Source organism: Macrobrachium rosenbergii, chromosome 48, assembly GCF_040412425.1.
Source record: "Macrobrachium rosenbergii isolate ZJJX-2024 chromosome 48, ASM4041242v1, whole genome shotgun sequence".
Lineage (NCBI taxonomy): Eukaryota > Metazoa > Arthropoda > Malacostraca > Decapoda > Palaemonidae > Macrobrachium > Macrobrachium rosenbergii.
This window is the reverse complement of record NC_089788.1, coordinates 40,868,436-40,896,414: the sequence shown is the minus strand read 5'-3', so window position 1 is coordinate 40,896,414 and position 27,979 is coordinate 40,868,436. Positions and strand designations below refer to the sequence as shown.

Below are 27,979 nucleotides of genomic sequence, written 5' to 3'. Positions count from 1 at the left end.
GCTTTATTGCATTTGCAACTTGCCAGATCAGCTATTAGCAAAGCTAAGCTGGGTACGGAGACAATTACGAACCTTTTGTGTAAAACCAGCACACAGATCCAGAAAATTCCACGTAAGTAATGTGTTTATCTTAGCAAAACCTTTTACAATCGTGACTGTTCTTAGGAATTAGAAATAGGGACGCATGTAATCACTGAGAGAAAAGAACCGCCGTATTAGATTCGTTAATGCATGCCTTTCAGGATAGGTAGTTAGGAAATAACCAGTGCTAACCATCCTTTGCTTCGAGGAATAGTGCGAAATTCCTCTGTGTTAAAATCCTTGCCATATTTTTGCTTCGAGGAATAGTGAGGGCAAAGAAATTCCTCTGTGATAAATTTTATGTGATTTTGAATTAGCGAACTGTTATTTAGGCGCGAATAAAATTCCACGTGGGATAAAGTCAGCTTGCATTGCTGAAATTCTCTCAGTGTAGTTAGAATTCGTTAGTTAGGTGTTAGGAAAGCGAAATTTAAACTCCACTTATAGGAAAATTACTGGCCGTTGTACTGTTATCCTCTCAGACGACTGGGAAATTTTCCGGAATCCCAGACGGTAGTATAAATATAGCGGGTTCATTCACCCAGAATCTAAAAATACCTCGGTGTTGGCCAAACGACCTGCACCCCCCCCCCGCCCATGCCCGCGTGTGTAGCATTTTTTTTTTCCCCATTCATTTCCCAGCATACATTTTTCTTTGGGTTTCCCGTTAGTAATTTCTAAGTCCTAAGGGACGAATCGTAATTCCAAGTCCTCAGTGACTCCTAAAATTTAAAAAACACAATTAAAGACGTGGCCAGAATTTCTCCAAATTCCAGTCCTCAGAGACTCCTAAATTCTACGTTGCACGTGCGAGAATTTCTCCAAATTCCAGTCCTCAGAGACTCCTAAACATCTCGCCAGACGTGGCGAGAATTTCTCCAAATTCCAGTCCTCAGAGACTCCTAAAATTCTCGTCAAACGTGGCGAGAATTTCTCCAAATTCCAGTCCTCAGAGACTCCTAAAATTTACGCCGACGTGGCGAGAATTCTCCAAATTCCAGTCCTCAGAGACTCCTAAAATTCTACGTCTTCACGTGGCGAGAATTTCTCCAAATTCCAGTCCTCAGAGACTCCTAAAATTCTACGTCCTGACGTGGCGAGAATTTCTCCAAATTCCAGTCCTCAGGGACTTTTAAAATAGTACGTCTAACGTGGCGAGAATTTCCTCCAAATTCCAGTCCTCAGAGACTCCTAAAATTTCAAATGTCAACGTGGCGAGAATTTCTCCAAATTCCAGTCCTCAGAGACTCAAAAAAAAATTCTACGTCAAGACGTGGCGAGAATTTCTCATTCCTCTGGAACCCAAAATTAAGTCCTTTTGAGACATTATATAGTGTAGTTCACACACATCTAAGCCCTTACGGGACTGATCAGTCTAGTTCATTAGAACAACTCCTTAACTTCACGCTTACAGCCGGCCAAGTCCGGAGCGTGACAAAATCCAACTACGTCTTCCGAGACGCATATTAGAATTCGTTCGCCAAGAACAACCACGTCTTTCCAAGACACATCCAATTTTAACAAAAAGTCTCCTCAGACTTACTAATCAACTGTCTTATTCAGACAGATCCATTCTCCTGCAGTCTGAACAATTGAGTGTTTCAGATTCCTGCAATTGAGTCTTTTCAGACAACCTGAGTCTTTTCAGACATATCATATACCCATTATTTCAAGATGGCTAATACCAGAGCCCAACAAAACGAGGATTTCAAATTCTACATGTCCGCTGGGAAGGACATGGGACTATCGGGCAAGATCTGAGAGCATGGGTTCAAGAGCGAGTGGACGATGCCAGAGAGGCGGAGAGAGCAAGAGAACGAGAAGAGAGAGAGAGAGAGAGAGGGAAAGAGTTGCCCAAGAGCAACGAGAGGCCAAAGAACGTGAGAGAGAGAGAGGGAAAGAATTGCCCAAGAGCAGGACGTCTACCAGAAGAGAGAGAACAGTGTTCAAGAACAAGAGAGAGAGAGACAGAATCGCCCAAGAGAAAAGGGAGGAACGAGAATGGGAAGATCCAGAATTTAGAACGGGAGAAAGAGCGACAGCGCGCCCATGAGCCCAGATGCTAGAACGACAGCCCGCCACCCCCCCCCCCTGCCGCGGGAATGAGTGCCCTCAGCCAAGCTCACTGCGTTCATGCCAAAATGGACAGAGTCCGAACCTGAAGTATGGCTTGAAAGGGCCGAACGAGTCCTGGAGTGCTGCGATCTCTCCCCGCGGAACTCTCCTTGTTCTCACTAAATTCCTGGGCGGAAAGGCCTCGTTGCCTACCACGCCCTTCCCGCAGACGATCGGGAAATTGGGAAGCCGTGACGCCAAGCAGTTACTGGCGCATGAGATTACCCCGAGCGGTGGAGGAGACGTTGAGAGAGCAGCCCAGAGAAGCAGGCCAGACTTGGTCCGATTGGGCGTACCATTCGAGCGGCGTTGACAAAATGGCTCGATTCGAAGGAGCCACTAACACCGCCGAGGTACTCGTCGGTTTAAATTCGAGCATTTCCCGCGCCACGCCCCTCCTGCCCTCGCCACTCATATAGTGGAAAAAGCCCCAGCAACACTCACCGAGTGTTGCCGAATAGCAGATATGTGGGAAACTCACCACCCTCAAGAAGGATCCATGGGGCGGAAGATAAATCCCCCGTCCCTCCTCGGAGGTTCAAATTCCCACAGAAATGGGAACTCGGGCAAGCCCCTAATTTGCCATTATTGCAAGAAAACGGGGCATTCCTCCGAACAGTGCGGAACAAGAAATTCTCTCTCTCTCCCGGAAAACCGACAAATAACTCGCCTGCGCCCTCCACAGGGGCAGCAGCGGAAAGACTTTAGCCAGACCTTTTGCACGGCGTGCAAGGTTTATGGCCAACTTCCGCATGGGCAAAATGCCCACGCAATAATAAATCAACTACTCCCACCGTCGCCTTGGCCGTCACAGATCCCAAGTCATTAGGCCCTCCCGCCGAAGGGCCTGTATACGTGGCCCTCCACGAGGTAGCGAGCTATAAAGCGCGCCGAGTCACTGAATTCGAGGACTCGGGCGGACAAATCTCCCTCATCCAGAAGGGACAGAGTTCTCACGGAGCTATCGTCAATAGACAAAAACTCGTCACGATCGAGGAATAAATCAATTTAAATGATACTCCCTACGGTCCAATTGAGAGTCACAAGACCTCACCAATCCAAAATTTGCAATCTTGCAGTAGCAAGCCACCTCCCCGGAGGCTATGACGTCATCCTGGGACAGGACTTTCAGTCCCCACCGAAATCACGACAATCTAGGGGTCCCATTCCCCGAATCAAATGTGGCGCGAGTAATCCTCCCCGCTTCTCCCTCAGCCAAGACTGGCGCCCCTGGGTACCAGGAGGACGTGCAGTCCCCACCAGTGCCACCTGAGTACGATGTACAGTGGCCCCCTCGATCGGTTCCCGATCCACCCAGTGCCCGGCCCTGCCTCAGTGCCAGTGCCAGGGACCCAATCAGATCTCCCTTCAGGAGATGCCAAATTCCTGCCGGTGCCACTTGCATGCCCGAGCAGGGCCAAGCTTTGTCCGTCCTGACCGACGAGCCCAAGAAACCTCTGATAGCGCCTGATGCTGCCCTAGTGCCAGCGCCAAAGCATCGCCGATCTCCATTCACGGATCCAACTCAGGACCCCCTCTCTTCCCCGGCCTGGCACCGCTACCAGCGCCGGTCAGAGAGACGGTTCCTCCCGACCACCGCGAAGCTCACCTGCAGGTGCGGCCTCGCAACCCGTGCCTGAGCTGGTCAACGTTACCTGCGAGCCGCTCACGCCACCCCGACCGCCTCCTCTCTGCTTCAGCCGTCGCCGACGCAATTTGCAAGTCAGGATTCTGCCATATCTCACTTGGCCGATGAACTACAAGAGCCGCGACGGATCATGGTAGAACCCCTGCACGGAACACTCCTGCGTCAGCTGTCGCATCAGCAGGCCCAGGTGGTACTCCGTGCCGCCCTCCGGTCGCCTGGGCCCTCCGCTTCCCGGCCGAGGACGACTGTCCCATTAAGAAAGGCTCGAGGCGAAATTACCACGGGCGTGGGACATTCCAGGTAATTTACAAAGAGCTCTAGAGCTCCCATGGCACCTGTGCCGCCATTTCATTTTTCTGAAGGTCTTGGCACCCCTAATCCAGAAGGGGATGTCAGGCCCTCCTCTATCTTCTTCCGTTCCTCAGGAACTTCTATCTCTTATCACCTTCTATTAATCTTCCCTTAAATTATCCCCACAAGAGGCAATTAAATACGGGATACCATTCCCACACAATGTATAAATCATTAAGAATAACAGAGTGAGAAGTGGCACGCCCTTGCGCCCATACCTTGGCACCGGGAGTGCGTGTCAGCCCCTCCTGAAGGAGTTGCGCCCTTCGGGTGCACTTTCCTCGCCCTGGGACTGAAGTGATAGTCCGGGCCGTAATTTATAGGCGAAGGACAATAAATTCCTGCCTAACACAATAAAACCCTCACTCTTTTCCCTTAGTTCTTCTGCCAATATCATTTACTTTCTTTTAGTCATTTATTTATCTTTAATTTTAATGAATGAGTCATAAACTCTTGCCCTTGTGATTTAAATGCCCTTTTGTAAGCTCTGAGGGACGTGTCCGAAGATTTCATATGCGGTCAAGTTTTCATTCGTAACGTCTTGGTAATTTTCCTTTTGTTATTATTATCCCTTTTCCCCTTCCATTCCTTCCAAGATCTCTGTTTGTCCTAAGACCCACATCTTTTGTCTGCTCGCCCGTCATAACATTGAGTACTCAGTGGGCAGTGGACGATAAAATTAGCGTAGTTTAAGGTTAGCGAATTAAAACCTCGCGAATACTCTCTTCCCGCATACGACTGTCAAATTCCCGGATGTTGGGTCGTCCCTCAGCTCGCGTTGAACGATAGCTGAGCAAAGCACGTTAAAACGAAGATAAATTATCAATGCGAATTTGTATAGTCATTACAATATGGTGTAAAAGGGGATGTCATTTACAAAAATAAACGCTGTTTTTCATTTACACAGCCTCTTCAAGGCAGATTGTACTAACCGCATGCATTTTATCTAAAATTAAGTAACCGTGTATTTTAATTCTTGAACAATAACCTTTCTTTTCATTTGTTGGCCATAGCCTCATATACGTGGTCCTATAATCTTAATTAATTCACAATTGTTCGAGTCACATTATAAAGTTACCAGTGGGTAACCAAATCTAAAGTAATTATTCTTTTGCAAGTGTTTAAATCACTTTGCGTTCTGTTAACGAAAATTGTCCCAATGTGTTATTAAAAGTAACGTCACAGCTTCATAAAACCCTTAGGAGTAAAGTTCATTGCAAGGCAGAATGTAGAGTAACGTAAAGCATTTGCCGCTCATTCTTGAATATCGATGTACACACCCGAAGGAGGTATGTACATCATCTTGTATGGGGAGGTATTATGATTAGCAAGAATTCGCTAGCAAATTGCCTCCCCTCCCCCCCCTCCTTTGTTGTTGTTGGTTGTTCTGTTGTGTTTCATTTACTGCCAGCCGGCCGATCGATAGACCATCTGTCTATCGACTTAAAAACAAGGGTTTAAAAGATTAAAGGCGCTCCCATTTTTGATAAAGATCTTTCCTTCGAGGCAAAAGTAATCTGGCTTGGGTGTTTCTCCTACAGGCCAAAACCTCCCCTGCGGGCAGCAGGTGCAATGAGTCAAAACATCTGTGTTGGGCGCCCCCCTGCCCCATAGGAGGGGATAAAAGCAAAGTCCATGAGGTCTCGACACACACACGCTGGCTGGAAGATATGGAATGAAGACGTCCCCAACACCTGGCCCCATCGATGCCCTTGCATCCCAACCACGTGGCCCTTTCCAAAGTATACTTTTCCTCGTGCCCTTCGACCGTATTCCTCGAGCCCACACGCCATTGCTTGGAGTTTCGAGGAGTCCCCATCGCCTTGCCCCTTTACGGAAGCCCTTGCATCTCACCACGTGGAAGAAACTCGCAGCCTCGAAATCGCAAGTCATCCACGGACCGCCTTCTACGCCCTCGGAAAATCTGCTAAGGTAAAGTGCCCTGGAAGAGCCCCATTTCAGTCACGCTTTTGTCTCGTAAAATTTTCTTAAAGAGAAAGCCAGAAATCTCCCTTGTCTATCGTCCGTGCGCCTCTTGCATCGGCAGTATTAATTCTTTATTACTCCTTTGGCACCCTCAGTGCAGCTTCGAATTCATTATTCTTTTGTCTATTTTCATTACTGGCGTATAATGTGCATATCTCTCATTTCAGAGGGATCCTATTTCGTGGAAGCTTCTCGGACTGTGTCTGAATCCCCAGTTTCATTCAATCTAGGAGGGAATCTCCTTCAGGATAGTAATCACTTGAGTTCCACTTTCCCGTACTGATATCATTTATGTAAATACACTCCTTTAAATTTGCCCACGTGTTTTACGTAATATTTCCCTCAGTAACAAGAGCCCTATGCTCATATGAAATTCTCCTTTGTTTTCCTCTTTTTTTACGTTTTCCTGTACCCACGAAGTCAGAATCACAAGGCTAAATTACCTTAAATCGTTGCTGCCTGTCTCACAGAGCATATTTCAAACTAAAACCACGGAAAAACGTAAAAATATATATATATATATATATATATATATATATATATATATATATGCATATATATATATATATATATATATATATATATATATATATATATATATATATATATATATATATATATATATATAAATCTGAATAGAAAATATATATATATATATATATATATATATATATATATATATATATATAAGGTACCTGATTCGGTTATGATGCCTTTCATATAGGTTTACGAAATTAACCTTTTTACGATGGATGGAAATAAAGCTATATATAAATCTTGAGGTAAGTCTTTGAAAAAACGTATTTTTAAGTTCCTTTGGCGACTGGCGCGAGGCAACAACGACACTCAGGCAGCGTAAATTTTTTGCGATTTCATTGGCCCAAGAGGCTGGAATAGGTACATTAATTCAATGAACCGACCTCACACTTGCCCTCGAATATTGTGTCGGAAGTTAAAATAGGTCAGTGTTCTTTGCAATTTTTGTGCGTTTGTAAATACAGGTAGTGCACGAGTGGCGATAATTCGTCTTACGAAAATTAAATCTTCGAAATTCGAGTTTACAATGGAGTTAGCAATTAATACTGGTACGACAATATTTAGAAAATATTTTTAAATTTCGAGTGGGCACAAGCAACAGCGCACACTACAATTGCCGAGAATCAGGCAGCAAGAAAGACCAACTTACAATAGACCAACTTCTTTTTCTCCATCTCTTTATTCCATCTTCTAGTTAAAAAGTAAGAGAATAATAAAAGCATTGTTAGTAACCTTATACTCTTGTGAAAATCATATACAGCCATAAACAACCGAATGAGACTCTGTTGTTTTGCTAATAACCAAATCGGATAACAACTGTTTTGCTTGTATTTCAACCATCGTCCGGTTTAAACAATTATCGTAGTTATATTAAAAATGACGTTAAGTACTGATATGTTTTACACTACCCTTATCCGCTTTGGAGAAAAGATCGGCAAGGAAATATACTGCTGCAGTAAAATTAAGCTGCAAGTTGTAGCTGACGCTGAGAAAAGAATGTTCAAGCTGCTAATGACTATAAATTATCAGACATTGGCAACATGGATGAAAATCGACCGCAAATAAAAATTGGAAAGTATTTTAATCAAAACTACTGGACATGAAAGAACACATATTACTGCTGTTTTCACGCCGATAAAAGATACATAGAAAAGCTCGTGGTATGATGATGAAATCAAGAGAAAATAACGAACGGAATCTTGATTTTTTTGTTTACACAAAACAAAGGGCCAGCCGCCAACGTCATCTACTAACGAAAAATGGCTAAAATAATTTCAACAACGAGACATATTTAAGTTATATTTCGACATAAAAACACTTTGTATAACGAAAAATACACATGTCCCTTATAAATAAAGTATCTAGAGATTCATTTAGATTTAACTTGAAGCAAGAAATGCCCTCTGAACCGAGTTAAATGCATCGAAAATAAAGACCGCGTGATCGATTCCGAAACCAAAACATTTGATCGCTATGATCGTAATTTATAATGCAAAAGCAGTATAAGAATATTTACGATTGGATACAGTGTAGTAAAGCATAACATTTTAAAAGATCCATGGAAAAAGATGCACATTCGTTATTTTGATGTTTGTATAATACGAGCGGATGTTATGTGAAAATAGAATACAGTATAATGTAGGCTAGGCTACTGTATATGATATTTAAAAGTGCAGGCCAGGCCTTGTTTGTTATTCAATTTCTCTTAATACTGGCTTATCATGTCAGTCTGCATCGAACCTGCAGAATTAGCTGACACTAATAATTACTATACCATATATGTATAAAGTATACTGTGTAGTGTAGGCTAGGCTACCATATATGTATAGATGGTACTGATTGCCCTAGTGTAGGCTAGGCCATATTCGGAGTTACGATTTTTTCAACAAACGATGGGTTTTTGAACCTAACCCCATCATAAGTAGGGGAATACCTGTGTATATATATATATATATATATATATATATATATATATATATATATATATTATATAATTATATATATTTTTACAATTTTTATCTGGGGAAGTGCATGGGCATATCATGAGCCAATTATAGACTCTAAATGAAGGATTTATTTACCTCAATATTTTCTACATATATATGTATAGAATATATATATATATATAATATATATATATATATATATATATATATATATATATATATATATATATATATATATATATATATATATATATATACATATGTATATATATATAGGGAATAAATATATTTAAATATATATAATTTTTTTTTATATATATATATATATATATATATATATATATACAATATATATATATATATATATATATATATATATATATATATATATACATATATATATATATATATATATATATATATATATATATATATATATATATATAAATACACATATATACATATATACATATATATCAGAAGGATATATATATATATATATATATATATATATATATATATATACTATATATATATATATATATATATATGCCACATATATATAGCCAGGTGTTTCAGAAATCTACAGCATAAACTAAAATTGATATGGACAAAAACAAAAGTAATTCAGAACAGGTATTTATTTAAGTCTCTCTCTGAGTATTTAATATTTTGTGTGGTCTCCATCTGCCTGTACCACAGCCTGCATTCTTGAGGGGTATGATTTCAGCAAATCGCAAAAAAGCTGAGACTCAAACTACATTTCCCTGAGCACTTCGGACACCTCTCTTCGCAGGTCATAGAGGCTTGATATACCATCATAGCTCACTGTGCGCGCTTCAACACGATCCTTTAAGATACTACCAATGTTTTCACACACATTAAGGTCAGAGAAGCTACCTGGGAATTCACTTGAAGAGAAGAAATCGATACCACTGTTTCGAAGCAGCTCCTGTGTCTGAAGAGTCTTGAAACATGGTGCCTTATCATGCAAAAATGTGACTTCTACAGATAACACATTTTCAGGATCTTTGAGGAAAGGAAATACTCCACCAGTAAGCACAGTTTCTCTGAAGTATTCGCCATTCCATGACTGCCCTTTTTCTTTGATGATCCACAATAACCGTTTGGCTGTGAAACAGAGAAAAATTCCCAAACATTCAGGAAGTTTCACAACTTGGCGATAGCGCACGTCATCGCTGATATCATCCAACTTTGCAGCCCAAATGATGTCATTTTTATGATTTGGCTTCCTGACTGTGTAAATGAAGAATTCATCTGATGAGGCAAATGGAGAAAGTCAGCTTCATCCCAATCTTTAAGAAATGAACCACAAAACCATGCACAGTTTTCTCTCTGTTGCCGAGTGATGCTGGGCTAGCTGATAACATGAAAAGGCTTGATACCAGATTTTTTCAACTCACGATATACAGCACTATAACTTTTCTTCTTTCCCCTTTTTGTTTCTAGTTCAAGCGCCAATTTATGTAAAGACTTTCTTGGTCTACCCACTGCCTCAGCTATGATGTCTTTTGACTCTGAGAAAGGACTTCAGGCCTTCCAAGATTCTTATTTTTGCGATGAGTCATTTGGATTTTTGTTCCAGTTTGTTTTTAACAAAGGATTAATCTCTTTTAATGTATTTAGCTATCCAGGAACGTGAAATGAAGGATGCTCCAGCATCCCTGGCCTCTCTGAAGGTTATAGCCTGGATTCGGTCAATCCATCTGATTTCCTCCAGTCGTTAGCCATGGCTGTATCTAACTCCGTCACTCAGTCTGAAAATACAAGAAATGTAAAATGAAAAATAGCTTAATAGAAACTTAAAATAATGTACTTGGAGATAGGCTATAGCAGAAAACTTCATAACCTTCCATTTGTTCTGTGGGGGGCTCTAATTTCAAAACACCTGGTATATAAATACTAGCCCACTTGTCATGGCATCTTGGCACCATTCCATCATATAATGTTTAGTATATCTCTAAGTCTAGATCAAAGATGAAAATTTCCTTGCATATTAATTTTTCCATCTTCTCTTCCTCATAAGATGATATAAGATTGACCTGGAAGTCAGTCTTTCGTGTCTGTCATCTGTGAAATATGTGAATCTGTGCAAAATTTCTGGAGAAATCCAGAATCTGTCTTCAGAATCATTCCATACAGAATTCTTCCACCTCCCGAAGGACTCCTGGAGAAATGCCCAGTGGATTAAAATGTCTTCACAACTCCCGGATCCTTTGAAGCTTTCTTTATCTCCTGAAACATTTATAAAGAAATGCCCATTGGATTATAACGTTTACCTGTACTTAAAGTCTTAAAGACTCCAAGCTCCTGTGAACCCATCTTCAGCTGCTGAAGGATTCCTGGAGAAACGCCCACTGGATTACTGTATAATGTCTTCTTAAAGATGTCTTTATGGCACAACTCCAGGATCCTGTGAAGCCATTTTTAGCTCCTGAAAAACTGGATAAACACCCACTGGATTATCACAGCTTCCTGAAGAAGCCTTCAAGAATCCAAAATTTCGGGCCAGTTATCACAATGACATGCAACCATAAATGGTCCAAAATTTTGGATCCTTGAAAACTTCTTCAGGAAGCTGTGATATTCCAATGGGTATTTATCCAGGAGTTCTACAGGAGCTGTAGACAGCTTCACAGGATCCTGGAGTTGTGAAGACATCTTCAAGAAGACACTATAATCCAATGGGTGTTTCTCCAGGAATCCTTCAGGAGCTGAAGACAGCTTCACAGATTCCTCGAGTCTTTAAGACTTTAAGACTCCAAGATCCTGTGAAGCTGTCCTCAGCTCCTAAAGAGCTCCTGGATAAATACCCATTGGATGATCATGGCTCCCTGAAGAAGTCTTCAAGAATCCGACCATTTGTTCTCCTGCCTCAGCCTTGTGAATCTCAAAGTGTGCATTCAAACAAACACACAAACATTTCAGAGTTTTAGTATTTACATATCCACTTATCATCACCAAAAATCCAGTTACTGTCATCGCTAGACAAGCGTCATAAAACCGGATCGCTGATAACCAGGGACTGCCTGTCCGAGGAATGCGTGTGTGTATGTATGTATGTATATATATAAATAAATAAATAATATATATATATATATATATATATATATATATATATATATATATATATATATATATATATATATATATATATATATATATATATTTTATAAATATTACTGCTGTTTGCCCTCAATGTATTTCTTTGTAGTTCTATCAAAGGAACCAACGTCCGTTTTTAAGCCAAATCACTTAGGCAAATATAAATTTAAATTTTCACGTGGAGAAATGAACAGGTAGCATTTAGGCATTTTCCCCTATAGGAAAATTTCCATATCAACCTTAAAAATAGGTGGTCCTAAAGTCCTTTTACCTTTCTACCTGTCTCTCTTGGCGAATGTTTTTAACAGAGCATAGACGCCTAAGGGCATGACTGTAGGCCTGTTTTTGACTTAGGCCGGTCAGAGAACAGGAAGAGAGAAATTAGGGTGCGCAAATCGAGCAGGCGTCTGGAAGGTGGATCTGTCACCTTTTTTGTCTATTATTTTATTAGTGAATGGTGGAGCAAGAAACACTACACACGAACTTCTGCACGTCTGTTGTATGCGCGACAATGCTTCGTCCTTAAGGTAAAGTCTGTGTGCTGTTGAAACTTCGTCCATTCTTTTATCCTCTTTCTGTATTTCCCAATTTTTCTGTTTCATTCTCCAGCCACCATTTAGGGTATGCTGTTTAGGAAGTCTAGATTAAGTCAAATTATCATATTGTTAGCGTTTCGAATTATTCCAGTAAAATCAGGATTTAGGCAAGCAAGTCATTTTTAATACTCTGGTATTTGTTGTGTTAAAGCGCTCATTGTTTGGGGAGAACCGTTTTTTTTTTTGTATTTAATACCATCTTAACAAGTAGAGAGAACCGTTGCAGTTTAAAATCAAAGTCTTTATTCTTGAATATTCTTTGTTAAGGTTAATTACCCTTAACTGGCGACCTTTGATTAATTAACGTCTGTCTTTGAGGTTAACTTTTGGCTTCAAGAGACAGGTTACGTGTATTCTTGGCATGCAGGGCCGTAAATTTTTAAATTAAATTGAATAATAACTGATCAGCCAAGCGCACCCACGTAACATTGGCGACCTTGCGTAGAATCTAAAGTAAATTTTAGAGAAAGAATCTGGAGAAAAGGAAATTAAAATTACATTAATTCCAAAGATAAAAGTCAGATATTGAATTCCATTTTATTCTTCCAAACAAGAAGCCAGGCATAATAATAAGCAATAAGAAGAATAGTTAGAATAACAGGTATAGTGAGAATTAGCGTAGGTAGGAAAGGGTGCATCGAGAGCAGAGCGAGTCATAATTTGTAACGTTGTGAGAAAGGGCATTTTTACCGGCGTTCGGACCGAAGAGTTAAGTCGTTCAATAACGAATCCTAAGACCGAATCCGCGGAGCCCATTTCATGTACACAAAGTAATTTAGAAATCGCGCGTCGGCAATTCCGATCGTTATTGTTTTCATATAGCGGGAATCATTCAAAACACCGTGTCAGTGAAATAGCAAACGAACGGAAATAGTAATTTTGCCATAAAATACATTTTTTCAGTAAAGTAAAATTTGGTCCCGTCTGAATCACTTTTTAATTCTTTTTGTTAATGTCCGGTGAAAATACGATAACAAAGACACAAAGTTGTTTGGTAATTTCGTTTTCCATCCTTAACGTAAAACGCTATGCATGATTGGTATATTTAAAGTAAAATCTGGATACCTGCATTTGTTTAGTTCGTTGTTTTGAATTTTGTAAAAAGAAAATACCCGCCATCTTGATTCCTCCGTGTGTATTGCGGTTTATTCAGAAATTGTTTTGAACTGTTTGAAAATACCGCCATTTGGGGTTCAGCGCTGCCAAAGGTTTTGAAATTTAGGCCTAACGGGATTTGTCCGCCATCTTAAGACCTTGTTATTTATTGTGTTGTGACTCTGTTTTCAGCCACCTCTTGGGTCTACATTTTTTTCTTTGGCGTAGTAAACCCACCTCACAATATCTTAGCTAGACAGACTTGGTAGACAAAACCAGGAGATAATTTAGTCAGGGAAAGATAGGCCTTAGTTAGGATTAATAATACAATAACAAGTTCCTATACAATACCTGCGGGTAAAAATCATATAAAAAAAATTTTAAATTTTACGATAAAATCTTTTGATGACGTCGGCTCAGGAAAATTAAGATAATAAAGTAATCCCTCAGGAAGCCAAGACGACGCATCTATATCATTTATTAAGATCCATGCCATTGTGCATTATAAAATCTTTGTTAACATGTTCTCAAGCAGCAAGAAATTAGCTGATTGAAAATCTCTCTCTCTCTCTCTCTCTCTCTCTCTCTCTCTCTTCCAGTCAGCCGTGAAGTGATAACCTTTCGAGTGTACGTGACCTCTTCAAAGAAAGACGGGCCGACACAGAAATTAAATTAATAAAATAAAAGAAACACCTCTGTCCCACAAGTCAGATGAGGACAAGTTTAGAGTAATTTTACAGTGATAAACTGTCGGTCACGACTGAGGCCTGCTATCCAGACCGAAGCTAAAACCATAGTTTTTCACCCTCTGAAAGAAGAAGCACTGGTTAGCTGGGACCAGCCACTCAAAAGATCTTTAGAAAAAAAAAAAAAAAAAGAAAATCCAAATTCACTTTATTCCACAGTGCCAATAATTTGCTGCACTGTCATCAATTGAACAGCTTACTTCTCTCTCTCTCTCGCTCTTTTTACCTTCCCTTTCTCTCTCATTCAATTGTTACACTCTGCAGGGGGTGTAGAGTGCCTTTCCTCCTATATAGCCTAGTTGGACTCCAGTAGAGGGTCCCTAGGAACATATTGGCACCATAGTGCCACCAAGCAAGCGTGTAAGAAAATAAATAAAACCAAAACGAAAGGGAACACAGAAGAAAAAGTTCTTCTGGAACCTAACCTGCACCAGTGCCTAGGGATAATGAGTGCCACCAGTGTGACCTGTACATGGCACACCCAACTACAGTGCCACCTTTTGAAAGGGTGCCACGTCATTGAAGAGACACTTCCTTGCTGCCCAAGTATGCCCGTCGACCCGGTTAGACGCCCTTCCCCCCCAGAACCATGGCAGCAGAGCATCATAAAACCTTCCTGGGGCTGGGGACGGCGGCAGGTCTCATCGGCTCGGAACTTACCACCTGGGTCAAGGAGCAAGTGGACGACTTGGCCAAGCGGGAGAAGGAAGAAAGACTCGAGCAGAGGAAGTATGAAGAAGAGCAGAGGAGGTATGAAGCCGAGCAGAGGAGGTATGAAGAAGAACGAAGGGTGTATGAAGCCGAGCAGAGGCAACTGGAAGAGGAAAGAGAAGAAAGAAGAAGACAGCATGAGTTAGCCTTCAAAGAGAAAGAGCTCGAGCTGGAAAGAGCGAAAATGGAGAATGCTGAAGCTATGGCTAGACAGCAAGCCTCCAGTCCTACACCTGCTGTATCAGACGCTCCAATTTCGAGCATCAATTCCCTAGTCCCCAAGTGGACTGAGGACGAGCCAGAAGCATGGCTGGAGGAGATCAAGGCTCTTTTCGATAACTACAGCACCACGGAGACAGAGAGAGCCTTAATACTAGCCAAGCATATGGAGGGAAAAGCCAAGGCAGCGCTTCGCTCACTGGAGAAGAGCCAGAGAGGCAACATGGTGGAAGTTCGTAGAGTCATTACCAAGGCCTACGAAATAACCCCAGAAAAATGGAGACAACGGTTCCGAGGTCTTGCCAAGGAAGTTGGCTGGTCTTGGACGGAATGGGCGTGTCACAAAACCCAGTCCGGTATGCGCTGGTTCGACTCCTTGGCCTGCATGACGTTTGAGGATCTTTTCAATCGGACCATGCTAGAAGACCTTTACCAATGTGTGCCTGGGCCCCTTGCTGTATATCTTAACGATAAACAGCCCCCCACACTTATGGAAGCTTGTCGCATGGCTGATTCGTGGGAAACTTTTAATCAGTCGCATAGCACCTCGCAGAAGCGAATCGTTCCAGCAGCCTACCTCTCGAACTCAAATCGCTCAAAGAATGGACTGCTGAGCAAGACCATGTGCAACTATTGCAAGAAGGGGGGACACGCTGAAGCTGAGTGCCGATACAAACTCGGCACTAATAAGCAGCCTACCCCTACCAACCAGAACTCCTCTCCCGATTCAGCCGCTCAGCCCTCTCCTCCGACAGTTACTGCAAGCCACCGAGCCCATCCAAAAGGCCCGTGCAAATCCTGTGGGGCTGCCAGCCACTACAATGCTGGATCTCCGGCCTGTCCACATCATGTCCCCACCACAAAATTTGTCAACCTAATCAGCACTTCATTTTCTGCGGCTGGTCCGCACCGGATCCTTTACCCCGAGACTGGAAACCCAGTTCATCTCGGTGGCCCCTCTTCAGAGCACTAGCCTGCCCGTGACCCTTCTGGTCACAGTAGACACTGCGGCAGACATTAGCCTGATCACTAGGGCCCAAGTGCCAGCCGGTGCCATGGTTGATGAAAAAACCTGGTGGGAAATGAAGTGGATAGAGGGCCACAATATTACCGTTCCCACGGTCCAACTCCAGGTTACGACACCTTGGGGCACGATACCCCACCGCCTTGGCGTGCTGGGTGGAATTCGGCCCGGAGTGGCCTTCTTGTTGGGATGGGATCTTCTCTGGGGGAGCCCGTTACCAACGCCACTTCGCAGCCGCGTTACCTCCTCCACGGAGGCCCCATCTAAAACTCTCGATAAAGACAAACCCCCACCTTCCGCCCATCAAAGTGGTCCGCGGAAGGGGCACAAACCAGACTATTTTAGGCCTAGCCCTCTCCAATCGCGAAGGGCTGGCCCACCAAGAGGTCCTCCCTCTCCCCAAAGAGATATTCAGGGGGAGCAGTACCGCTGCAGGACGTGCAAGCGGACAGACCACTCCACAAATTGGGAGGGCTGCCCAAGCATGCAACGTCCAGCGGACGCCCCTGAACAAAACTCTTGGAGAGGCTACGATCTCCTGCTGGGGCAGGAATCTCTGCCGCAGCCAAACCCAAGTCGTCCGCGAGGTATTGCACCTCCGGACCCCTTGTCAGGCATGCCTGACCCTCAACTGCTGCCAGTGCCACTTGCGAGCACTGAGCAGTGCCAGACTCCGTCCACCACGGACGTTGAGCTACCAATTGGAAAAGGCCCTATGCCGGGTCTAAATCATGAGGCGAATCCTCCTCCGGGAGATTTAGGATTCCCCATGCAGTTGATCATCGCAACCAGAGAGCCTCCAGCACCCGAGACTTCTTCTTTGCAAAATCTGATTCAGGGGATGAACCCCTGGAGGATCGAAATGGTACCCTGTCTCTGGAAGACCAGGAACTGGCCTCCTCGGATGCAGAAGTCGAGACCGCTCTCGCTCCGGTTGTCGCAGCAGCCGGAGTAGGGAGCCCTCCTGTAGCTTTTGAAGTTGCCCCTGACTTCGTGCCTGCTAGCCCTTCTGGCCTGTCCCCAGAGTCGGTGCCCTCATCACCTCCTAGGCCTGCTACCGATAGGCTTTGGAGGAACCCGAAGAAGAAGAAGGGGCGGAAGAGAGCCCAGTAGTTGCCGAGCCATAAGCTCATCCAGGCACTAGTGCCCTCTCGGCACAGTGCCCTACCATCTTAGAGTGATCATGGCCCCTTGCCCAGAGGAGGTAGCCAGTGTGATCTCTTTTCTTGTACATAGCCTAGACCGCCTTAAGTATGGTACATCAATTTAGTAGCCTTGTTCCTTCCACTTACCACCGAGCCGCAGTAATCACGTAAGTAGCATAACTAATTTCAATAATCTTAGCTATTGTGAAACGAGCCCCGATGCTCATGACACGCATGGCCTAAGACCTCAGTGAGGCACCCATTTATCATATGAGGCAACCCTCATGAATTAACTAGTAATTATTAATTGTATTAAACATAAACCAAGTTGTAATTTAGTTAGAACATTAACTCTTATGTTGGTGCTACGGTCGGGTTAGTATAGGTTAGACTAGGGAATACCACAGAATGTACCACTAGGCTAGGTCTAAAAACATCATGATTGTAGGAGGTAGCCTATAATAACCGTAAGCACCTTCTAGTACTATTAGAATTAGGTAAAGTAGTGATTATAGCTCATATCCTATCTAGGGTTAGGTAGTTCTGTAGCTAGGTAGGCTAACCAGGAATAATCTGCTCAGGGGAAGAAGAGTAACCTAATAGAGGCGAACAGCTTGCTTAGTACAGACCTTCGCGCCCGAAAAGGGAGTGAAGGCCCTCTTAAGGGGGGGAGCTTTTATAAATATTACTGCTGTTCACCCTCAATGTATTTCTTTGTAGTTCTATCAGAGGCACCAACGTCCGTTTAGTGGCCAAATCATGTAGGCAAATTTAAATTGTAACGTTCGCGTGGAGAAAGGAACAGGTAGCATTTAGGCATTTCCCCCTATAGGAAAATTTCCATATCAGCCTTAAAAATAGGTGGTCCTAAAGTCCTTTTTTCCTTTCTACCTGTCTCTCTTGGCGAATGTTTTTAACAGAGCATAGACACCTAGGGCATGACTGTAGGCCTGTTTTTGACCTAGGCCGGTCAGAGAACAGGCAGAGAGAAATTGCCGAATCGAGCAGACGTCTGGAAGGTGGATCTGTCACCACCTTTGTCTATTATTTTATTAGTGAATGGTGGAGCAAGAAACACTACACGAACTTCAGCACGTCCGTTGTATGAGCGACAACGCTTTGTCCTTAAGGTAAAGTCTGTGTGCTGTTTGAAACTTCGTCCATTCTTTTATCCTCTTTTTGTATTTCCCAATCTTTCTTTGTTTCAATCTCCAGCCACCATTTAGGGTAACCGCTGGTACGAAGTCTAGATTAAGTCAAATTATTATATTGTTAGCGTTAGCCGAATTATCCCAGTAAGCCTCAGGGATTTAGGCAAGCAAGTCATTTTTAATACTCTGGTATTTGTTGTGCCTAGCGCTCATTGTTTGGGGAGAACCGTTGTGTTTTTTTTTGTATTTAATACCATCTTAACAAGTAGAGATTTTTTCTGCGTCCGCAGTTGGTGACGTTTATCATAAAGTCTTTATTCTTTGAATATTCTTTGTTAAGGTTAATTACCCTTAACTGGCGACCTTTGATTAATTAACGTCTGTCTTTGAGGTTAACTCGTGGCTTCAAGAGACAGGTTACGTGTATTCTTGGCATGCAGGGCCGTGGAACTTTACGTAAATTAACCAATAACTGATCAGCCAAGACACCCACGTAACAATATATATATACAGGTTGACCATCACTAATCCGGCATCACTGGGACCTGGAGGGTGTCGGATTAGCCATTTTGCCAGATTAGCCATCTATTAGGCTAGGATACACGAAACCCAGTAGCTAAGCACATCATCTTAGAATTAAAATATCCCATAAATCAGTACAAGTTGGATAATAAAGAAAAGAGAACTAAGAGGAGTGCAGCCTAGGTCTACCGATCTTGTCTCCTCTGTGACTGCGGATGCAGACACAGGGGACAGTGAGACAGGCTCAGAACTATGAACTGGCAGCAAGGGAAGGCCTTCGGGGCTTAGATACGACTGCTCGGGGACCAAAGCCTACACTTATCAAAAGGTTCATCTACAGTACAATCAGAAGGGTCCTTACTCCCATTCCTACACTTTAGGCAAAGGGAGTGAGGATCCGAGTCCGCGCCACAGTGGAAGGCACCACACTTTTTATCCCTACCAGGACATACCTGGCGCACAGGCTTACCAGAGTCATGGGCTTGTGATAACTCATCCATCACCACAAACACGCACAATTATACTCAAGAAAAAAACAAACAGGAACAAACACACCATGAAAAGGCGAAGCTTTAGCTTCCAGGAAGGTCCGAGCAGAGAGCCAGGAAAACACGTCCACTTCAGACAAGGCCAGAAAGTAAAGTGGATGCATGACACCTGGCGGGTGGTAGCGTGGGTCCCCCACTGCAACCACCCAACTACCCGGCTGGTAGTTATACTACCGCACCACCTTGTTAAGTCTTTAGCGGCCAGTTCAGCTTCGCCGAAAGTAACCCCATATAAGTAAAGGACCCAGGGGCTTGTATTTGTGTATGAACAAAAAAACATTTGATTGATATTTTTCTGTTTACATTAATATTAATATTTGAAAATTAAATAATTTTTTTACACAAAAAATGTACAGGTTGACCATCACTAATCCGGCAATCAGTAGTCCGGAACAATCAGTAATCCGGCACAAATTTCGGCTAGAGTAATTTCTAATGTTTCCACACTAATTTTCAAATTTCCTGGTCGCTAGCGCTTAACTCGTATGCTGCCGCTTGATTTGGTGGCGCAGTGTGCTGCATCAACAAACTGGTAGCCTAGCCTACATTATACTGAAGTCTATTCACATATTAACAGTACAGTATTATACAATCATCAACATAACGAATGTGCATCTTTTTCATGGATCTTACAAAAAGTTATGCTTTACTACATTGTTTCCAATTGTGTATATTCTCATATTGCTTTTGTTTTATAAATTGCGATCAATGTTTTGTTTTGGGAATCAACATTGCGGTGTTTATTTCGCCGCATTTAACTAAGTTCAAGTGCTTTTCTTGCTTCTTGTTAGCGTAAATGAATAAGGATACTTTATTTATTTGGGGCATGGATATTTTTCGTTATACGAAGTGTTTTTAAGTCGAAATATAATTTAAATGTCTCATTGTGAAAATAATTTAGCTATTTTTTTCGTTATTATATGACGTTCGCGGGAATCGCGGCTGGCCGTTTTGGGGCATGTTTGTTTTGTGTAAAATAAATCAAGATTCTGGTCGCTATTTTCTCTTGATTTCATCATAATACAAGCTTTACGTATTTATCTTTTATCGGCGTGAAAACAGTGGTAATTTGTATTCTTTCATGCCCAGTAGTTTTGATTAAAATACGTTCTCTCCAGTTTTATTTATGGTCGAGTTTCATCCATGTTGCCGATGCACGATAATTTATAGTCATTAGCAGCTTGAACATTGTTTTCTCAGCTTCAGCTACAACTTGCAGCTTAAAGCTACTGTAGCAGTATATTTCCCTGCCGATCTTTTCTCCAAAGCGAATAAGGGAATAGTGTAAAAAATATATCAGTCCTATTGTACAGTACTTAACATCATTTGTAACAACTACAGTAATTGTATATTACCGTACGATGGTTGAAATACAAGCAAAACAGTTGTTATCCGATATGATTATTAGCAAAACAAGTTTCCTGTTCGGTTGTTCATGGCTGTACGCATTTAGGTAAGAGTATAACATTACTAACAATACTTTTATAATTCTCTTTTACTTTTGTAACTAGCAGATGGAATAAAGAGATGTAGGAAAAGAAGTTGGTCTATTGTAAGTTGGTCTCTCTCGCTGCCTGCGCCTGCGTGAAATCTAAAAATATTTCCTAAATATTTTTGTATCGGTATTAATTGCTAACCCCATCGTAAACTCAAAATATTGTAAGTCAAATTATCGTAACTCGAGCACTACTTGTATCTGATAATTGTCTTTTCTTTATTAACCAACTTGTGCTGATTTATGGGATATTTTAATTCTAAGATGAGGTGCTTAGCTACTGGGTTTCGTGTATTCTAGCCTAATAAATGGCTAATCCGGCAACCCCAGGTCCCAACGATGCCGGATTAGTGATGGTCAACCTGTATTTAGTCACGAAAATAACATGAAAATACAATAATTAGTAAATATTTCTTGAAGAAAAAATCCACAAATTACTGAATTTCTCTCGAATAATTCAAGGATTAAGTTCCACAGAAAATTCTGCAAACAGGTGAAGCCGCGAATCCCGAACCGCAAATAGGTGGGGGTCGAATATACTGTACTGTTAAAAAAGTGCTCATTTGTAAGTGCTGCCTCATAGTAAATATTATTTCTGTTGCTGATTCCTCTGGTATGAAGCCAAACTAACAAACTAACTAAAAATGTACCTTTTGTGTCAGCCAAGAACACTGCTTTCTAAGAAGGATATAACCTCCAAATGCTAGACACTGAAGTATTGAAATACAATGGAGGCTGTCTGCTTTAGCTCATGATACAATCAAGGATGGCACTGAGAGCTTCTGACAAGATTAGGTTAAGAATAAACGAGATTCAGACGAAGACCAAGTAAATACAGGCAGTCCCCGGTTTACAATGGGTCCGGCTTACGACGTTCCGAGGTTACGACGCTTTTCAAATATATTCATCAGAAATTATTTCCGGTTTACAACGCATGTTCCGGGGTTACAATGTGTAGTACACCGATCCGACGGAAGAAATATGGCTCCAAAATGGCAGAATAATCATAATTTGGAGGTTTTTTTGATGAAAAACTCAATAAAAATGCAGTTTACATCGTTTTCAATGCATCCAAAGCATTAAAAGTAAGGTTTTTTAGGATTTTTGACGATTTTTCGGTTTATGATGCGGCGTAAAAACAGAACCCCCGTCGTAAACTGGGGACTGCCTGTATAAGGCCTATTAAAAATGGAAAAATGACTTTACCAAGAACACTAAAGGGCTAAGAAATGGAAAACTTACTACCTAAGAATAACTAACCAGTAAAACTATTTCTACTTTTGCTTTCTTTGCCTAATTTTTAGTTTCTGTGACTTACAATGGTGTGATGCTAGTTTCTTAAGTTTGTTTCTCCTTTGAAATTCTGAGTTGACCATCCAAATCTTTAGTTAAGGCCATTCAAAAGATGAGAACCAAGGCAAGTCAAACAATATCAATACACTATAGTAGTCACAGATTCTGATTAGACTGATAATGTAACTCTAGTTTTTTGCCTATACTATACAGTTATACATACTATGAGGGAAAATCAAGACTCCGCAATGCTTTCAGAGCCAAAAAATAAAATATATTCTCAAAGTATTCTTTGAGCATCCACAAAATTTCTGCAAAAAATCTTCAAAATCCCTTCAAAATTAAAAATTTTAATAAATAAAAAATACACCTTTCTGTGAGCAAAACGTACAAAAACCATGAAAAATATACACAGATATCCAGTGCCGTCTTTCTCTGCTCACTTACTCTATGATGCTTTTGTATTATTTTTATTAGAAAGTGAATGGACAGTTAAAAATAAAAAAGTATTAACATATTACTTACTACTGTAGCTAACTCTTTCAACTGTAGTCTCAAGGAAAACAGTTCCTTTGAAGTTAAAAGTATGGAAGATAATGTCTGAACCATTTCAGAAGCAAAAGTTAAGTTGTCTTCATCTTGAAGTAACTCTGCTAATGTCCTGTATATGTCCTCTGCACTCAACATAACACACAGTTGCCTGTTACAAGAAGACAACAAGATACCAATAAATTTTTGTAAAACAAATATTCTAACATTATTTCTAAGCCAAATATTCACATTATAATAGTAAACTAAATCAAACGTAAGTTGAAGAGCTGTCACCTGGCTCGCTCATAACGATCAACATTTGAACACCAATACAGTAATTAAAGTTACAGTCTAAAAGTAGGAATTTTCTGTAACAATATCATACAATTACAACAAAACGGACACATCTGTTATTTTATGGATTAGGTTCTACATCTGCTAAATTGACCTAAGTTATTATGCCCAACATAAATCAACTTACCAAAACCACTGAACAATTTCTACACTTCTCATAGACTAACCTATAAGATTTGCTCTCATTTGAGAAGTGAAAACTGAAGAAAGGTGAAGTTAAAGAAGTTAACAGCTATGAAGAGACTGGAGAAATGAAGTTAAGGAAGTAGGACAGCTATGAAAAGACTGGAGAATAGAATAGAATAGAACAAAATATAGAATTTAGGCCAAAGGCCAAGTGCTAGGACCTATGAGGTCATTCAGTGCTGAAAGGGAAATTGACAATAAGAAGGTTTGAACAGTGTAACAAGAGGAAAACCTTGCACATTTGCACTATGAAACAATTGTTAAAGAGGGTGGAAAGTCAGATGGAAGAATATGAATGGCAGTACAGTAAAAGGAATGAAAGAGGTAAGAGACTGGAGAAATGAAGTTGAAGAAGTAGGACAGCTATGAAGAGACCAAATAAAACAAAAATAAAAGGCAAAACATGCAGTTGTGTCAAAAGGGATAACACAAAGAACCATTACTGTAGTGTCATCTACAGTATGCCATGCAAGGCATGGACATCTGTCTCAGAATAAAACAGAAATGGCAGCTTGTGAACTGATATAGACAATCTGGTAAACTATCCCATCAATCCTGTCTGAAGGAGCCCCATGCTAATGCTACCACCACATCCACTTTGTTATCATTCTGCAACCTTTTTTCAAACCATTCTCTTTGTTCTCTTCCCACATGATGTCCATTCTCATTTTTACCTCATTTAAGAACAAAGCCTTAAAGCAGGCTCTTAAATCTAAGCATCTGTGAGCATATGGGATCTGCCAATGCTGAAATACAACCATCAATACATGTCAAGTACTCAATCTGTCATATGCTGCTGGCTGAAAGAGACTAATCACTGGTATTTTGGAAAACAATTTAGAGGCCATCAATATGCAGGGTGGTATGGAAGTCTACACCTATACATTGTATCTTGAATAAATTAGTCTGTAACAACTGCAACCGAAGAGTTAATCCTTATATTATTGTGATATTTTCCAATAGACATTTATGAAGGCAGTGAACAAACCTACCAATCGTATATGCAATGTATTTTGTACTTACTATTCAACTGTGCAACCTATTACCAGATGGCTACTCTTTCCTATAAATTAACAGTACAGTACTGTATTAACAAAACACCATCCATCATTGCTTCCACAATACTAGGCCTAAAGACAAAGATAAAATTTATTTTACTATACTGTAATCATTTGAAAGGTGAATTCTTCATCACAGGCTGCCAACTAATTTTCATAATACAGTACAATAATTAAAACTACAAATTAACAGATATCTAAAATAAGGTTTGTTCCCTCCTTTCTGCAAAAATTATAACACACTACAATACAGGAATGTTTAATTTATGTCTTATAATAACTGGAGACTAGAGTAGATTTTTTCCCTAACTTGCATGATTTGCCCATCAAGCACTGACAGCCCTTTTCAATTGCTGTTAAGAAAAGACTCAATAACAACATGGAAATTACACCAATTTTTTTTTTATTTCTCTTTGAAATGTACATATCTGTGTCATTGAAGTATCATCAATATCACTTCCTCCAACACCATATGATGCTGAAAGCCACTGTGAAATTCTGCCATTCATCTCTTTCCTGTTCTTTATCTTCTACTGATCTCCACTCATTTCCAGCCTTCCTTCTCATAGTTGTCATCCAAGTAGGTCTAAATCTTCCAGGTCTTCCTTCCCTGGGGCTGTGAGAACGCGTCCGACCATCTTTCTCGCTCTTTCATCACTATCTCATCTACATATATAAACCACCTGTGTTTTCCCTTATGATATCATTTCCAACTCTCTCCTGATATTTGATACCTACTATCTTTCAAGATTAGTTTTACTGTCATGCCATAAGTCAAATCCATATAAAACAGATCATACTATATTTATGTACTGTATAATTTTAGTTTCGTATGCAATTTCAATCTACGTATATCATTTCCAAATCTTGTTCAGCTTGCCCATTGTTTGACTTACCTTTTGAGTCTTCCACTAAATTCCAACTCTAGGGAACCTGTACTGAATACCATTATGCCTAAATATTGTAATGTATATTCAACCAAATTAATAACTCCTCCCTCTAATGCTATTCGATCAACCTGTACATACTCCAAGTCCTCATTATTTTTGTTTTTCTCAATTTGTTTCAAGTTACTGTACACCTTAACAGATACAAGATGCAATTCATTAAGCAAGCTTAGTATATCTTGTGGCATTTTGATAATTATCACAGCATCATCCCTATACTCTAAAGTTGATCACACTTTCTTTATTATAAAATCTATGAGATGGATACACAGCTAAAGTGAAATAACATTCTTTTGTAGTATCCCATTGTTTACCACAAGTTTGCTTGTCAAGACCTCATTCACTTTAATTTTCTATGTATTGTACTTTGCTCATGGCTATTTTTAGTTAGCTTTGCAGAGTACAGTAAATGGGAGTGCCATAGCAACACATGACCTTCCAAAATATTGGTCTAAAGATACTGTCAAATGCCTGCTCATAATCAACATATCTCTGGGGGAGTCTTATATTTCATGCACTGCTCCAAATATATCTTAACGCAAATATTGTAATTGATCTGTACAACACCTGCCTCTCCTAAAACCAGCTTGTTCATATCTAAACTTCTTTCCAATTTCTTTCTCCATTCTACTGAGACTAAGCATAATGACTATTTTCATTACAACTGACTTAGTTCAAAGCTTTTATAATTACCATATTTGGTCACACTACCTTTCTTTGGTACTTCAGCTGAGACTTCAATTCCCATCATAAGGATTTGTTTTTACTTTCTATATTCTGCATAACATACACTGTTGTTGGTTTGTGTGTCCTTTCAGTTTCAGATTCACTCATAACCTGATTTTTTCCATTAACCCTTTAACGCCGACTGGATGTATTTTATGTCGACAAAAGTTGTCTGTCGGGTGCCAAGAGGACGTAAAATACGTCGAATACAAAAAGTTTTTTTAAATATTCGCGGAAAAATACTTATAGGCCTCGTTTGCGAAAAATTTTAAATCATGCATCTTGAGGGATGCTGGGAGTTCACGGATCGTACTGTTGTTTTGTTTACAAGCGTGACCCAGCTGCGCATGCGCAAATTTCTTTCTTATCCCAAAAGAAAGTATCAGCTAACTCTGCTGAAAATCTCAGAAATTCTTTAGTCACTTTGTCGTAATTTTTGCACCATTTTCTATTAGCCTTTACATAAAGTTTTATATATGAAAATGTGTGCAATTTCATGTAGAATACAACAAAAAATAACTCATGGTTGTAGCTTTTATCAATTTTGATATATTTTTCAATAAAACAATAATAAAATTTCAATTCTTTGTTGTCTTTTTGACTTTCGACCGAAATGGTTTAAAATGCAATTTTTAAAATCACATTCTAGTAATATTCAATCATTTACCTTCATTTTGCAACAAACGAGAAGTCTCTAACACAAGATTTTGATTAATGGTGAATTTTTGAAAAACTTTTTTCAACTCTGCTGAAAATCTGGAAATTCTTTAGTCACTTTGTCGTAATTTTTGCACAATTAGTTGTTACATAAAGTTTTATATATGAAAATTTGCAACTTCATGTAGAATAGAACATAAAACAATTCATGGTTGTAGCTTTTATCAGTTTTGAAATATTTTCATATAAATAACGCTAATGCAAAAATTTCAACCTTTGGTCAACTTTGACTCGACCGAAAATGGTCGAAAAAATGCTAAGCTAAAACTCTTACATTCAAGTAATATTCAATCATTTACCTTCATTTTGCAACAAACAAGAAGTCTCTAGCACAATATTTCGATTTATGATGAATTTTTGAAAAAACTTTTCCCTTACGTCGGCGCACGCTAACTCTGCTGAAAATCTCAGAATTTCTTTAGTCACATTGTTGTAATTTTTGCACCATTTTATATTAGCCATTACATAAAGTTTTTTATATGAAAATGTGCACAATTTCATGTAGAATACAACAAAAAATAACTCATGGTTGTAGCTTTTATCAATTTTGAAATATTTTCATATAAATCATGATAAGTGCTGAAATTTCAACCTTTGGTCAACTTTGACTTGACTGAAATGGTAAAAAAATGCAATTGTAAGCTAAAAGTCTTACATTCTAGTAGTAATATTCAATCACTTACCTTCATTTGGCAACAAACGGGAAGTCTCTAGGACAATATTTCGATTTATGGTGAATTTTTGAAAAAAACTTTTTTCTATGTCCACGCGTTATGAATTCATGCATCATTTTGTGATAATATTTTCTCTGTGTTGCTTTGATCGTTTTACAATTTGTTATGTACCAAAATCATCACAATTTAGTGTACAATACGAAAAAAAATAGCTCATTAGCTTTAACCATTTTGCTCCCAGCGTGATTTGTATACAATTATATAAGAAATTTTTTTTGCGCCATCATATATTCCAATATTTATATATGATAATGATATTTTTTTCATTTCTGATGGTTGCATACTAAACTTCAGGCAATGAGAAAAAAAGGAGCCAAAAATGAACTCTTAATCTTAAAAACTAAGTGTGCTGTGATTTTTTGAAAAAAAACTTTCTTTCCGCTTTGGCACT

General features: G+C 40.1%; 1 protein-coding gene across 2 annotated transcripts in view; it reads right to left on the bottom strand.

Annotated features, from left to right (window-relative positions):
- Window positions 1–27,979, bottom strand: part of LOC136831358 (protein VAC14 homolog) — a 301,501-nt gene that overhangs the window by 33,537 nt on the left and 239,985 nt on the right. For both annotated transcript variants that reach the window (XM_067091678.1, XM_067091679.1), the window contains exon 11: window positions 22,861–23,035. In XM_067091678.1, the coding sequence (XP_066947779.1) occupies window positions 22,861–23,035 (175 nt within the window). The remainder of the gene's footprint in view (window positions 1–22,860; window positions 23,036–27,979) is intronic.